This window comes from Mercenaria mercenaria, chromosome 2 (assembly GCF_021730395.1).
Source record: "Mercenaria mercenaria strain notata chromosome 2, MADL_Memer_1, whole genome shotgun sequence".
In the NCBI taxonomy this organism is placed as follows: Eukaryota; Metazoa; Mollusca; class Bivalvia; order Venerida; family Veneridae; genus Mercenaria; species Mercenaria mercenaria.
The window spans coordinates 45,274,225-45,289,680 of NC_069362.1; the positions used below are offsets into that span (position 1 = coordinate 45,274,225).

General features: G+C 37.2%; 1 protein-coding gene across 4 annotated transcripts in view; it reads left to right on the top strand.

Annotated features, from left to right (window-relative positions):
- Positions 1 to 15,456, top strand: part of LOC123562175 (ATPase family AAA domain-containing protein 5-like) — a 47,777-nt gene that overhangs the window by 31,169 nt on the left and 1,152 nt on the right. For all 4 annotated transcript variants that reach the window (XM_053536489.1, XM_053536490.1, XM_053536488.1 and 1 more), the window contains exons 13-18: positions 1,081 to 1,224; positions 1,761 to 1,903; positions 2,409 to 2,567; positions 12,357 to 12,923; positions 13,671 to 14,383; positions 15,289 to 15,447. In XM_053536489.1, coding sequence (XP_053392464.1) covers positions 1,081 to 1,224; positions 1,761 to 1,903; positions 2,409 to 2,567; positions 12,357 to 12,923; positions 13,671 to 14,383; positions 15,289 to 15,447 — 1,885 coding nt within the window. The remainder of the gene's footprint in view (positions 1 to 1,080; positions 1,225 to 1,760; positions 1,904 to 2,408; positions 2,568 to 12,356; positions 12,924 to 13,670; positions 14,384 to 15,288; positions 15,448 to 15,456) is intronic.

Sequence of the window (15,456 nt, forward strand, 5' to 3'; positions counted from 1 at the left end):
TACCTTTTTTGGTTAATAACCCTTAGAATATGGTGCAGTCTGATGGTTATTTGCATTGATGTCTATTCAGCCAGTACCTTTTTTGGTTAATACCCCTTAGAATATGGTGCAGTCTGATGGTTATTTGCATTGATCTCTATTCAGCCAGTACCTTTTTTGGTAAATACCCTTTAGAATATGGTGCAGTCTGATGGTTATTTGCATTGATCTCTATTCAGCCAGTACCTTTTTTGGTTAATACCCCTTAGAATATGGTGCAGTCTGATGGTTATTTGCATTGATGTCTATTCAGCCAGTACCTTTTTTGGTTAATACCCCTTAGAATATGGTGCAGTCTGATGGTTATTTGCATTGATCTCTATTCAGCCAGTACCTTTTTTGGTAAATACCCCTTAGAATATGGTGCAGTCTGATGGTTATTTGCATTGATGTCTATTCAGCCAGTACCTTTTTTGGTTAATACCCCTTAGAATATGGTGCAGTCTGATGGGTGTTTGCATTGATCTCTATTCAGCCAGTACCTTTTTTGGTTAATAACCCTTAGAATATGGTGCAGTCTGATGGTTATTTGCATTGATCTCTATTCAGCCAGTATCTTTTTTGGTTAATTACCTATTAGAATACTTATTAATATGGCCCATGATTGGAGAATGATGTCCATATAGAAATTTAGCTGTCTTTACATAAAAAAAATTAATAATAGGTAGTATGTAAGGTTATGATATTTTAAGTAGTTCCATAACAAACATTGTTAATGTAGTCTTTTCAAAAGCCATAGAGCTTGTATGTTATTATATTTATGTGATTTGAATAAAATATATGCCCATAAAAAAATAGCATTATAGAATATGATATAAATTTTAGAAGTAGTGATTTACACAGTATTAATGAACAGGTCTATTTATAAGTAAAAAATATCTCCACAAAAGAAGATCAGTTTAGGGCAAAGGGGTAGGGATGTACAGACTGTCTACGCTGTATTAGAGGTTAAGATTTACAGAGTTGAGATGAATTAGATTCTGAATTATTTTTAGTCCATTAAAAAAGCTGTATAGTATTGCAGTTAACTGTAAATTTCAGCTCTTGGTGACAAACCGAAGCCGGAAAACAAGATGCCAACTGCATTTACAAATCTCTTCAAGAAGGCAGCAGCACCAGCAGCAGAGAGTAAACAAGAGGAAAAACAAACAGGAAGGAAGAGAAAAAGGAACAAATCTGATAAAGGTACCATTAGAATCATTTCAGAATTCATTTGATTCCATAGGCATCAGGTTTCATGATTTTGGCCAAAACGGCTATTTTGTGGGGAAATGCATTTGTGGATTTTGATTTGTGGACTTGAATTCTTCTGGTCCATTGGGATTTAATTTTGTGGATATAATTTAATAAAAAAAATCTGAAAACGAGTCCCCAATGAATATTAATGATCTCACAGTATGTTAAAAAACGTGTGTTTTCATAATAGCCCTGTAAATGATACATTGTAAGTCTATATTGTAAAGGCCTCTGGACACAGTACAATAAGTCAATGAAATCTTTGATTTAACACAGTCAAATGAAATAATTTCTTGCTGGAAAACAGTACACCTGACATTGGTATTTATAGGACATGTTGCATGTGGCTATAAAAAATAACGCATCTTGATAATGAAAACGCCGACTTCCGCAGTAACAAACATGCCAAAGATGATTTACTGTACAGGTGGTTTATTTTATGACATAAATAATCAAGTTTCAAATGGAAATATTACTATTTACAGAAGGAAACCCCCAAAATAAGCGAGAGAAGCGAGGAAATGAAATGAAACACAAGAGTTTGCAGCTGGTGATTGAGGACAGTAACTCCCAGAGTGCCGCCAAGAGTCTGAACCTGTCTAGTACAACACTGATACTGTTTGATGAGGTAAGTAATAGCTGTGATCTTGTAATGAATGAATTGGCTTAACCTTTACACTGCTCAATTTCTATAATGGACTGGTCCATCATTTAGTTTGAGCAATACCATTTATTTTTTGAAGTTTGTTGAAACTTTGCTGACTGAATAACGAACAGTGCAGGTCATGATCAGCCTGCACATGAAACTTAATGTGTCTCGGGGTTATAAAACCAGCTGATAGCATCAAGTCCCATAACTCTGACATGCATTTTGGCCAGATTATGTCCCCTTTTGAACTTAAAACTTCTGGTTAAAGTTTTGCATGCTAGTTACTATGTCAAAAACAAATGCAGATATTGAATTGAAACTCTATATAGATATTTTAACATTTAGGGTAATATTCCTGCTTCTGGGACAACAATCTGAATAGTTGAGTATTGGCTGTTTTACGGACAGGTCTTGTTTACATTTGAAGTAAATATCTATATATCAACAGTTTACTTTTCGTTCATATTTATTGTTTCAATTCTAGGTTGATATAGTGTTTGATGAGGACAGGGGATTTTTGTCTGCGATACAGAATTTCATGTCCAACACAAAGATTCCCATTGTCCTGACTACCGCAGATCCAGGCTTCACAGATACATTCGATGGCAGATATGAACAAATGAACTTTAAAAGACCATCTGTGGTAAATTCCTGTTAAATGTAGCTAATTGATTAAGTATACTAATTGTTTTACTGGTCTTTTCATCAGAGTTTTAAAGCGTGTCATCAGCAGCATGCCTTCCTGCTGAAAATGGTATTGGATTGTGTCTTTTTTGAGAAAAAAATTCAAGTTACACTTTTGTGTCCGCTCCATATCTCCTAAACCCCTTGAAGGATTTTCATGAAACTTGGGTCAAATGATCACCTCATCAAGCCAATGTGCAGAACTCGTGAGTCAGCCATATTGGCTCAAGGTCAAGGTCACAACTCTGGGTCAAAGGTTTTAGCCTTCCATTTCGTGTCTGCTCTATATCTCCTAAACCCCTTGAAGGAATTTTATAAAACTTTGGTCAGATGATCACCTCATCAAGATGATATGCAGAACTCATGAGTCAGCCATGCCGGCTCAAGGTCAAGGTCATAACTTAGTCACAGGTTTAAGCCTTCCATTTTGTGTCCGCTCTGTATCTCCTGACCCCCTTGAAGGATTCGTGTAAAACCTGCGTCAAATGATCACCTCTTCAAGATGATGTGCAGAACTCATGAGTCAGCCATGCTGGCTCAAGGTCAAGGTCACAACTTTGGGTCAAAGGTTTGAGCCTTCCATTTTATGTCCACTCTGTATCTCCTAAACCCATCAAACTTGGGTCAAATGATCAACTTGTCAAGATGATGTGCAGAACTCATGAGTCAGCCATGTCAACTCAGGTCAAAGGTTTGAGCTCTGTATCTCCTAAACCCCTTGAAGGATTTTCATGAAACTTTGGTCAAATGATCGCCTCTTCAATACGATCTGCAGAATTCATGAGTCAGCCATGTCAGTTCAAAGTCAAAGTCACAGCTCAAGGTCAAAGGTTTACCCTTTCACCATTAATAACAGTGGCGGGGGATTTAGCTGTCTTTCAGACTGCCTTGTTTAGGCCCCCATATATTGGCAGATGATACAAACAGCAATTAAATGATTTACAATGCTGCATAAGCATTTCAGAAATTCACCTAGTACATTTATTGACATGTATTACACAACATGCTTACAGAAAGTGTTGAGGAAAACTTTTTTGTACCACGTCATGTTTGAAAACTTTGACTGCATAGACAATGTAAGAGTCACATTACATTACTTAGAGATAGACCGTAAAATTTCCAATGATAGAAATACGTTAAATAAAGTCTGGAAATTGATTTCTAAGTTCTTGAAATAGGCAATAAATGATTTCACAAATGTGGAATTTATGATAGTTTTGTTAATATCAATAAGAGAAGTTTTAATACTTGATTTAAAGTTGCAGGGCTCTCGTTTGCTTTTTATACGCCCGTTTGAAAAACGGGACGTATTATGGGAACGCCCCTGGCGGGCGGGCGGGCGGGCGGCGTCCACAGACCTTGTCCGGAGCATATCTTCTACATGCATGAAGGGATTTTGATGAAACTTGGCACAGTTGTTCACCATCATGAGACGGAGTGTCATGCGCAAGAACCAGGTCCCTAGGTCTAAGGTCAAGGTCACACTTAGAGGTCAAAGGTCAAATTCAAGAATGACTTTGTCCGGAGCATATCTTCTTCATCCATAGAGGGATTTTGATGAAAGTTGGCACAATTGTTCATCATCATGAGAAGGAGTGTCATGCGCAAGAACCAGGTCCCTAGGTCTAAGGTCAAGGTCACACTTGGAGGTCAAAGGATACAAGAATGAAAACTTTGTCCGGAGCATTTCTTCTTCATGCATAGAGGGATTTTGATATAACTTGGCACAAATGTTCACCACCATGAGGCGGAGTGTCATGCGCAAGAACCAGGTCTCTAGGTCTAAGGTCAAGGTCACACTTAGAGGTCAAAGGATACAAGAATGAAAACCTTGTCCGGAGCATTTCTTCTTCATGCATAGAGGGATTTTGATATAACTTGGCACAAATGTATACCACCACGAGACGTAGTGTCATGCGCAAGAACCAGGTCCCTAGGTCTAAGGTCAAGGTCACACTTAGAGGCCAAAGGTCAGATACAAGAATGACTTTGTCCGAAGCATTTCTTCTTCATGCATGGAGGGATTTTGATGTAACTTGACACAATTATACACCATCATGAGACGAAGTGTCATGCGCAGTTCCCTTCTTTAGAATTACTTCCCTTTGTTGTTACTATAAATAGCTTATATTGTAACTTTTTCATTACTAGTCGTAGGGAAAAATCGAGACCACTTTTCTGTAGTACAACATGCATGCTACATCCAATTTTGAGGTGTATTTTGACCAGTCTCTACCTGGTAAAGATTTTTGTGAGGACTTACAATTTTTTTTTTTTTTTTTTTTTTTTTTTAAGATTAACTTCCCTTAGTTGTTACTATAAATAACTTATATTGTAACTTTTTAGCTCACCTGTCACAAAGTGACAAGGTGAGCTTTTGTGATCACGCAGCGTCCGTCGTCTGTCGTCCGTCCGTGCGTTAGTCCGTCCGTGCGTGCGTAAACTTTTGCTTGTGACCACTCTAGAGGTCACATTTTTCATGGGATCTTTATGAAAATTGGTCAGAATGTTCAGCTTGATGATATCTAGGTCAAGTTCGAAACTGGGTCACGTGCAGTCAAAAACTAGGTCAGTAGGTCTAAAAATAGAAAAACCTTGTGACCTCTCTAGAGGCCATATATTTCACAAGATCTTCATGAAAATTGGTCAGAATGTTCACCTTGATGATATCTAGGTCAAGTTCGAAACTGGGTCACGTGCCTTCAAAAACTAGGTCAGCAGGTCAAATAATAGAAAAACCTTGTGACCTCTCTAAAGGCCATATTTTTCATGGGATCTGTATGAAAGTTAGTCTGAATGTTCATCTTGATGATATCTAGGTCAAGTTCGAAACTGGGTCACGTGCGGTCAAAAACTAGGTCAGTAGGTCTAAAAATAGAAAAACCTTATGACCTCTGTAGAGGCCATACTTATGAATAGATCTTCATAAAAATTGGTCAGAATGTTCACCTTGATTATATCTAGGTCAAGTTCGAAAGTGGGTCACGTGTTTTCAAAAAGTAGGTCAGTAGGTCAAATAATGAAAAAACCTTGTGACCTCTCTAGAGGCCATATTTTCATGGGATATGTATGAAAGTTGGTCTGAATGTTCATCTTGATGATATCTAGGTCAGGTTTGAAACTGGGTCAACTGCAGTCAAAAACTAGGTCAGTAGGTCTAAAAATAGAAAAATCTTGTGACCTCTCTAGAGACCATACTTTTCAATGGATCTTCAGTAAAATTGGTCAGAATGTTCACCTTGATGACATCTAGGTCAAGTTCGAAACTGGGTCACATGCCATCAAAAACTAGGTCAGTAGGTCAAATAATAAAAAAACCTTGTGACCTCTCTAGAGGCCATATTTTTCATGGGATCTGTATGGAAGTTGGTCTGAATATTCATCTTGATGATATCTAGGTCAAGTTCGAAACTGGGTCAACTGTGGTCAAAAACTAGGTCAGTAGGTCTAAATATAGAAAAACCTTTTGACCACTCTAGAGGCCATATTTTTCAACGGATCTTCATGAAAATTTGTCTGAATGTTCACCTTGATGATATCTAGATAAAATTTGAAACTGGGTCACATGTTGCCAAAATTAGGTCAGTAGGTATAAAAATAGAAAAACCTTGTGACCTCTCTAGAGGCCATACTCTTCATGAGATCTTTATGAAAATTGGTGAGAATGTTCACCTTGATAATATCTAGGTCAAGATCAGAACTGGGTCATGTGCCTTCAAAAACTAGGTCATTAGGTCAGATAATAGAAAAACCTTGTGATCTCTCTAGAAGCCATATTTTTCAATGGATCTTCATGAAAATTGGGTCATGTGGAGACAGGTGTGCGATTCAGGACCATCATGGTCCTCTTGTTTATAATTGACTGTAGGGAAAAACCAAGACCACTTTTCTGTGGTACAACATAGATGTTACTTTCCAATTTTAGGTGTATTTTAAGGTATCTCTACCTGGTAAGGAGTTTTTTTGTGGACTTAGAAAACAAAACACTTAGTTATTACTAAACAACCACAAAATTAAAATTCCATTTGCAAATACAGGTGCTAGAGTAAAGAAATTTGCTGTGACGGGCGTATATTGTGACATTCTTGCACTCTTGTTGGGACTGGGGCCAGGGTCCATGCAAGGGGGGAATTTCGCATGATTTTTCAAAAAAATTCTTTTGACGGGGAATTTCAAACGTGAAAAGAAATGCAGACAAATATAAACATTCTTTTCAACTTTACTGACCCAAACCTGAATTCTGTTAATTATAAATTCTGCTGTATGAACTCTTCCAACTATAAACAACCTTACTCAGGCATCACACTTTATATTTTTTCTCTGAGCAACTGAATTTTCAGAAAAAAGAAGATTTTAAGGCCAACATGTCAACTGCAAAGCGCTTAGCACTGATGTTCTTGGACTAGAGGGGGGAATTTTTTAGCTCACATGTCACAAAGTGACAAGGTGAGCTTTTGTGATCGCGCAGCGTCTGTGCGTCCGTAAACTTTTGCTTGTGACCACTCTAGAGGTCACATTTTTCATGGGATCATCATGAAAATTAGAATGTTCACCTTGATGATATCTAGGTCAAGTTCAAAACTGGGTCACGTGCCTTCAAAAACTAGGTCAGTAGGTCAAATAATAAAAAAAACCTTGTGACCTCTCTAGAGGCCATACTTTTCATGGGATCTGTATGAAAGTTGGTCTGAGTGTTCATCTTAATGATATCTAGGTTAGGCTCGAAACTGGATCAACTGCGGTCAAAATCTAGGTCAGTAGGTCAAAAAATAGAAAAACGTTGTGACCTCTCTAGAGGCCATACTTTTGAATGGATCTTCATGAAAATTGGTCAGAATGTTCACCTTGATGATATCTAGGTCAAGTTTGAAATTGGGTCACGTGCCTTCTATAACTAGGTCAGTAGGTCAAATATTAAAAATAACCTTGTGACCTTTCTGTAGGCCATACTTTTGAATGGATCTTCATGAAAATTGGTCAGAATGTTCATCTTGATGATATCTAGGTCAAGTTCGAAATTGGGTCACGTGCCATCAATAACTAGGTCAGTAGGTCAAATAATAAAGAAACCTTGTGACCTCTCTAGAGGCCATATTTTTCATGGGATCTGTATGAAAGTTGGTCTGAATGTTCATCTTGATGATCTCTAGGCCAAATTCGAAACTGGGTCAACTGCGGTCAAAATCTAGGTCAGTAGGTCTAAAAATAGAAAAACCTTGTGACCTCTCTAGAGGCCATATTTTTCATGAGATCTTCATGAAAATTGGTGAGAATGTTCACCTTGATGATGTCTAGGTCAGGTTTAAAACTGGGTCACGTGCCTTCAAAAACTCATTACGCCACACCAAACTGATAAGTTGTTCATCGGATTTTTTTCTGAAAAATTTGAGGCGGCGAGCGAAAAAATAATTTAAATATTTTTTTTGGTTTTTGAGAAAATCAGGAGCGAGCGAAGAGCGAAGAAATATATTTGTCTTCATTTGGCTCTCGGCTGACTAATAAAAACCTTAAAATAGAATGTATAGCCCTTTTAAATTAAAAAGTAAGTCCCCAGGGATTGAGAAAATCTGACCTGCAGACGCACAACAAAGCGAACTCGTGAAAAAAGGTAATAACATTGTCATACAGTACACTGTAATCAAATAATGCATGCTTTTGAAAATGCTGTTAGAAAATATGTAATAAACAACAATGCATAACCTTACACCATACTTATCACATACATATGTGACTTGAATATTTACTGCTATGAAAATGTGGCATTCTTAGCTGACTTTACAAAGTTTTTGATACATCAAATATTTATGCGAGTGTTACTAGATCTATTAAAGCTTCTGATTTGAAACTTAGAACAGTTATTTACTGTCAAAGTCTACACCAGGAGAAACAATACTCTTAAGTCTGAATCTAGACAGAGTTATGCCCCTTTTTAACATAGAATATTTATGCCCCCCTTCGAAGAAGGAGGGGTATATTGTTTTGCAGATGTCGGTCGGTCTGTCGGTCGGTCAGTCGGTCGGAATGTAGACCAATCCATTTCCGGATGATAACTCAAGAACGCTTGGGCCTAGGATCATGAAAGTTGATAGGTAGGTTGGTCATCACCAGCAGATGACCCCTATTGATTTTGAGGTCTGTATGTCAAAGGTCAAGGTCACAGTGACCCTGAATAGTAAAATGGTTTCCGGATGATAACTCAAGAACACTTGGGCCTAGGATCATGAAAGTTGATGGGGAAGTTGGTCAAGACCAGCGGATGACCCCTATTGATTTTGAGGTCAGTATGTTAAAGGTCAAGGTCACAGTGACCCTGAACAGTGAAACGGTTTCCGGATGATAACTCAAGAACGCTTAGGCCTAGGGTCACGAAAATTGATAGGGAGGTTGGTCATGACCAGCAGATGACCCCTATTGATTTTGAGGTCAGTATGTCAAAGGTCAAGGTCACAGTGACCAGGAACAGTAAAATGGTTTTCGGGCAGTAAATCAAGAACGCTTGGGCCTAGTGTCAGGAAAATTGATAGTTAGGTTGGCCATGACCAGCAGACGACCCCTATTGATTTTGAGGTCATTAGGTCAAAGGTCAATGTCACATTGGCCAGGAACAGTTAAACGGTTTCTGATCTTCTTGTCCAAAACCATAGGGCCTAGGGCTTTGATATTTGGTATGTAGCAAAATCTAGTGGTCCACTACCAAGATTGTTCAGATTATTTCCCTGGGGTCAAATATGGCCCCACCCCGGGGGTCACATGGTTTATATAGACTTACATAGGAAAATTTTTTGAAAAACCTCTTGTCCATAACCACAGGGACTAGGGCTTTGATATTTTATATATGACATCATCTAGTAGTCCTCTACTAAGATTGTTCAAATTATTCCCCTAGGGTGAAATATGGCTCCGCCCTGGGGGTCACATGGTTTACATAGACTTATATAGGGAAAAACTTTGAAAATCTTCTTGTCCAAACTACAAAGACTATGGCTTATATATTTTGTAATGTAGCATCATCTAGTGGTTCTCAGCCAAGTTTGTTCAAATTATCCCTCTAGGGTCAAATATGGCCCCGCCCCAGGGGTCACATGGTTCATATAGACTTATATAGGGAAAAACTTAGAATCTTCATGTCCATAACTTACATCATTCAAATTTGGACCACATGTATAGTTTTGAGTGGCAAGATGAACCTTGACATGAGTTGACCTTGATTTTGACCTAGTGACCTACTTTCACATTTCTCAAGCTACAGCCTTCAAATTTGAACCACAAGCATAGTTTTGTGTACTGAAATGAACTTTGATCTTGAGATTGACCTACTTTCACATTTCTGAAGGTACAGGCTTCAAATTTGGACCACTAGCATAGTTTTGTGTTCCGAAATAAAATTTGACCTTGATTTTGACCTAGTGACCTACTTTCACATTTCTCAAGCTACAGCCTTCAAATTTGAACCACGTGCATAGTTTTGTGTACCGAAATGAACTTTGATCTTGAGATTGACCTAGTGACCTACTTTCACATTTCTCAAGCTACAGGCTTCAAATATGGACCGCATGCATATTTTTGTGTTCTGAATTGAAATTTGACATTGATTTTTACCTATTACCTACTTTCACATTTCTCAAGCTACAGCCTCCAAATTTGAAGCACATGCATAGTTCTGTCTACCAAAATGAACTTTGACCTTGAAATTGATCTAGTGACCTACTTTCACATTTCTCAAGCCACAGCTTTCAAATTTGGACCACATACGCATTGTTTTGTACCGAAATGAAATTTGACCTTGATTTTGACCTTGAGCTAGTCTTGAAATTTGGAACATTCAAAAATGGCTCAGTGGATGGCGCCAAGTTCACTCTGTAATCTCTTGTTAGGTTAATAGGTTAAAGGTCAAGGTCAGATTAAACCAGAATGGTAGAACTTTTGTTTACAGTGAGCATATAATGTCTGTTCCATGTGCAATTACTAAATGCATCAAGGGGGGCATTTCGTGTTCGACAAGCTCTTGTTTTAATTAAGTTTTATATAATGACCAATAGCTCTGTACTTTAATAGCTTATGACTATTATGCCCCTTTTACTGGCAAAGCTCTGATTCAGAAAAGTCGAGCGTGATGTCTTATGTACAGCTCTTTTTCTAACTTTAAACTTTCATAACATATCAAATTTGTTGAAACAAAGTCTCAATTAAAGTCTGATATGGAGATTAACGTGCATTAACAATAGTCTACTAAATGATTGGAAAATTTGAAAATCGAAACTGTTCTGAAAACAAGTCGTAATGTAAATTCCTTACCCCACCAACTTTCGTATGCAAATGCTGATCATTTGGACAGGAAAAAACAGAAAACAGATAAGTGGCATGCATCAATAAGTATTTACCCTTACCAAAATAATGTAGATTGATGTTATCAAATAAATTAGTATGTTTTTCTTCATCCAGTTTTCAATGAAATAAATCAATATTTGTAGCATGTAATTTGGTAAATATTTGAAGAAAATGGCGTAACTGCATAAAGGGGAAATAACTTTAATGCAACTAAATATGAGTGTCATGATTTATTATAGACGATGTGTGCGTAGTATGTATTTATTTTGATTAAAATCCATTTGAGAACAATCTGGGACTGGAATTATAAGCATTTATACACTTTTACGTCCGTAAAAAGTAGCGCACCAAAAAATTTTGGATTGATTTTTTTCAATGGGGCGAGCGCAAGCCAAAAACAAAAAAAAATAATTTTTTTGTGTTTCTGAAAATATACGAGCGGCAAATCCGATGAACAACTTTTTAATTTGGTGAGGCCTTAGGTCAAATAATAGAAAAACCTTGTGACCTCTCTAGAGGCCATATTTTTCAATGGATCTTCATGAAAATTGGTCAGAATTTTTATCTTGATGATATCTAGGTCAGATTCAAAACTGGGTCACATGAGCTCAAAAACTAGGTCACTATGTCAAAAAATAGAAAAAACAGCGTTATACACAGTTCAAAACTGGGTCATGTGGGGACAGGTGAGCGATTCAAGACCATCAAAGTCCTCTTGTTTTGTATTGTGGGGAAAAACCATACTATTTTGAGGGGGGGAATGGGGCCCATATTCGGCCCCAAATTTTGTCAAACGAGAGCCTTGAGTTGTGATCCGCAAAGAATGACAACTCTTGCCTTGGGCTAGTACTTCTAAGCAGATACTTCCCTTGCAATTGAGTGGAAAATGAAAATGGTTTAAGACACAATATCATACTTCTTTGCACAACAAAAACATTTATGATTTATTAATTTGTAACAGGCCAATAAAATGAAATAACAGTCAGTATTTTATAGGGCAGATAATACAGTTTTGCTTGTATCAAAATGTCACAATAGAAGCATTTCTGTAACACAGAACAGGTAGGATTAGTAAAGGTGCAATTATTTTGATGTCTATTTCCGATGCCTACATTACTGAGATTTTTGTGTGTGTCAGACTTGTACATATTTAATCCTCCTTTCACATGTTATGTCTTGCTAGCTCAATTTTCATGTCTGTTGAATTGAGCAAAGTTTTCCTCAACATTGTTACTGTAAAATCATTAACATAGACGGTGAACTAATTTTTGTGGATTTTTGGGTTTTGTCAAGTTGTAGGCCATTATACAGTTTATCTTTGAAATCCACAAATTCTTAGCCATTTTGAGCAACATTTTATGTCAACAAAATGATTTAGCACTTGATTCTTATAAATTGTTTTTCATGCTTTTTCTTCCAGGCAAGCATTACAACTCATCTACAGACCATTTCATTGGTTGAGAACATGCGAACAGATCCCATCATGTTAGCGGAACTTGCTCAGTTCTACCACTGTGATATGAGAAGGTGCCTTGTAGCTCTTCAGTACCTTTTGGAATCTGGAGGAGGACACACGATCTCCCACAAAGTTGTACAAGTTTTTAAAAATTCCCAGAAAACTGCCGATGCTCTAGGATTAGAAATGGAAAATTCTCAAAGCAGTATACAAAGTGACAGCTGCTTGACATTCAGGACAGAAAAATTGAACATTGATCAGAAAAGTGAAATGAGTAGAGACGTTGATAATAGTGACGATGATTTTGTTTCACTTAAGCCGTTAAAGAAGAGGCGACGTGTGTTGGAAGATGATAATTCTAATTCGGTAGACGCTTGTTCTCAAGTCACTTTAAATAGGCAGACAGAGGTTATAGCTGTAGATGATAATGAGGAAGTGAAGAATTATCCTCCAGTTCATAGTATAGGGTTGGAGTCTCTCATAGGTGGCAGAGATATCTCCATAGCTGATTTTCTTACTCAGGGACTGAAGGTTAGTTTCTTCTTGTTTCTGAAAAACAAAAATTATAATGAATTATATGTTTAACAATGTTTTTTTTGCATCTTACATAAGTTAAAAGTCTGTGTGAAATACCACTGTCCACTTCTCTCTTTTCAGTTAGTGAGTCGAGTCTAGCTGTAACAGTTAAATTGTTTTAGTGATAAAATTAATGGTGTGCAGTTGAGATGCTTTCTTTGTTATCAGTTTTTTTCCCACCTGCAATTTTCAAGAGGGATGTTTTGATTGAATTTTGTCTTATTAGGCCTCCTATGCAAGTGAATTGATAAATAATTCATTTAAATTCTTGTTCATTATGTAAAATATAGTGATGCTCTACCTTATGGGCACTCATTTCAGAAGACAACCTACTACTGTAGATACTGTTTAAAAGAAGTCGTGCTGTCTTTTTACTAACTTTCCAACTCGTTAAGACAGGTTACTTCATTTTTAACCCTTTTCATGCTGGACATGATTGATTCTGCCTTTGCAGCCAGTGTAGATTATGATCAGCCTGCACATCTGTGCAGTCTGATCATGATCTGCACTGTTCGCCATTCAGTCATTATCTTTTTGTTAAGCATCCCTTTTAACAGTTAATGGTACTGTCAAAATGGAAAGATGGCCAAGTTCATTATTAGAAATTTAGCAGGGTAAGGGTTAAGGTATTTGGGTTCAGGACCATAACTTATATTAGTAGAGGAATTTTACTGTATCATTATTCTATAAATTCCATTTCAGGCCAAGTCAACTGCCACTCTTCAGGAAATGATTTGTACATGTTGTTGTATAAAACAGACTTCAGGGATGGATCCCTTCTACAACAATCTACACATAGTGTTACCATTTACTACAAAAGTAGTGGACTCTGTGTTCAAGGTGTCTCAGGACTCCAGTAATAGTAAATCTAAAAAGAGAAAAAGAATTCGAATAGGAAGTGATTTATATGATAGTGAAGCATCAAATGATGCAAGTAATGTTGAACATTCTGATGATAAACTGGAAGAAGAGATTGAAAATGATCGGACAGAATTGGAAAAGTTGGCAAAAGGAAGCAAAGTGGAGAATTTGTGTTTAGCGAAGAGTTTGTCACATTTTACAAGATTTTATGACACAATGTCATCGTTAGATGTGCTGGAATCTAACGATAGAATGAAAATTTGTGATAAAATGCAGAGTTTTAAGGGCAGGGATGTGAAAGGTACTCTTGTTGCAGGCGTGGGAAACGAGCTTGCCAGTTTCCCGACACAGTGTGAATTAGATCTAGACTCTCATAGAATGTATAGTTCAGAGATTGAAACAAGAAGTATATGTAAAATGTACAGGGAGTGCAGTGCAGTGAAGGAAGAGGCAGAAAAGTTGAATGGTGAAAATGAGACTTTTGCAGAAAACTTCACACTACCAGTCAGCAGGCAGAATGAACATTTTACCCTAGTCGATAACAGTAGTATAAGGTAAGATTAAAGCCCACGAACAAGTCGGCATGAAATGCCTTTTTACGTACAGGATATTCAGTATTACAGTTTAACCTGCCATAGCAGCCACCTGTATTAAACAGCCACTTGCTCTAAGCAGCCAGTCAGCTAACTTCCCAGACCGACTTTGTTCTAATTTCAACTTGTTTTAAGCAGCAAAATTGTGTCATCCCCTATGGTGGCTGCTTGATGACATTAACTTTATTTAGTACTAAGTGGTGGGGGTGGGGTGGGGGGGGGGACTTTTCATACTGGAGATTTTGAAAGTGATGACCTGTTTGTACATTTAAATTTTACTTTTCATACAGATGATAGATTTGTAGGACATGTCTCATCGAAAACTTCCTACTTGTATAGTGATTTGTAGTTGATTATTTTAGATTTCATAAAAGTGTTGAGGAAGTTGAAAAAAGTTAAGCATGTACCTTTATTCCTTAACAGTACTCTCAATTTACAGAGAGTAGAGGCAGTTGTCAGATTCTTTTCCTATCAGCATTTTCATCCATGTTAAGATTTTTGTGTTTACTCGTTCATCAGATTTATTCTTTAGTTTCTTAGTTACAATAGTGATATGTAATTTTCAGGTTACTACAATTTGATTAAGTCATTAGTTAAAAAAGTTGATAACGGTACTCTTTTGAAAAGTCAGCTTTTTGCAGAAATTTGATAAAAATTTGTAAAGAGACACGTGTAAAATAGAAAATGTAGGAACTCCACAGGACGCCCAACATGACATAAAAATAAAATGATCGAGCCTGTTATGAAACATGCTACCATCCACACCCTCTAGCCCAGGTTTGAGCAGTACTCAACATTTGCACATGTCTCAAGTGCCAAAATACAATAAAGTCTTGCAATTAAACTGTTTCCTTTATGTTATACAGCATTCCTGGCGAGTACAGAAGAGCATGCGACAATTCTGTGGACAATCTACCTCTGGTATCACATTCACACCTTAGAACAGTTCACCTAGACTACCTACCAACTCTCAGGGAAATCTGCAGAACAGAGCAGTGTAGGCAGGTCACAAACACTAAAAGAAGGTAACATGA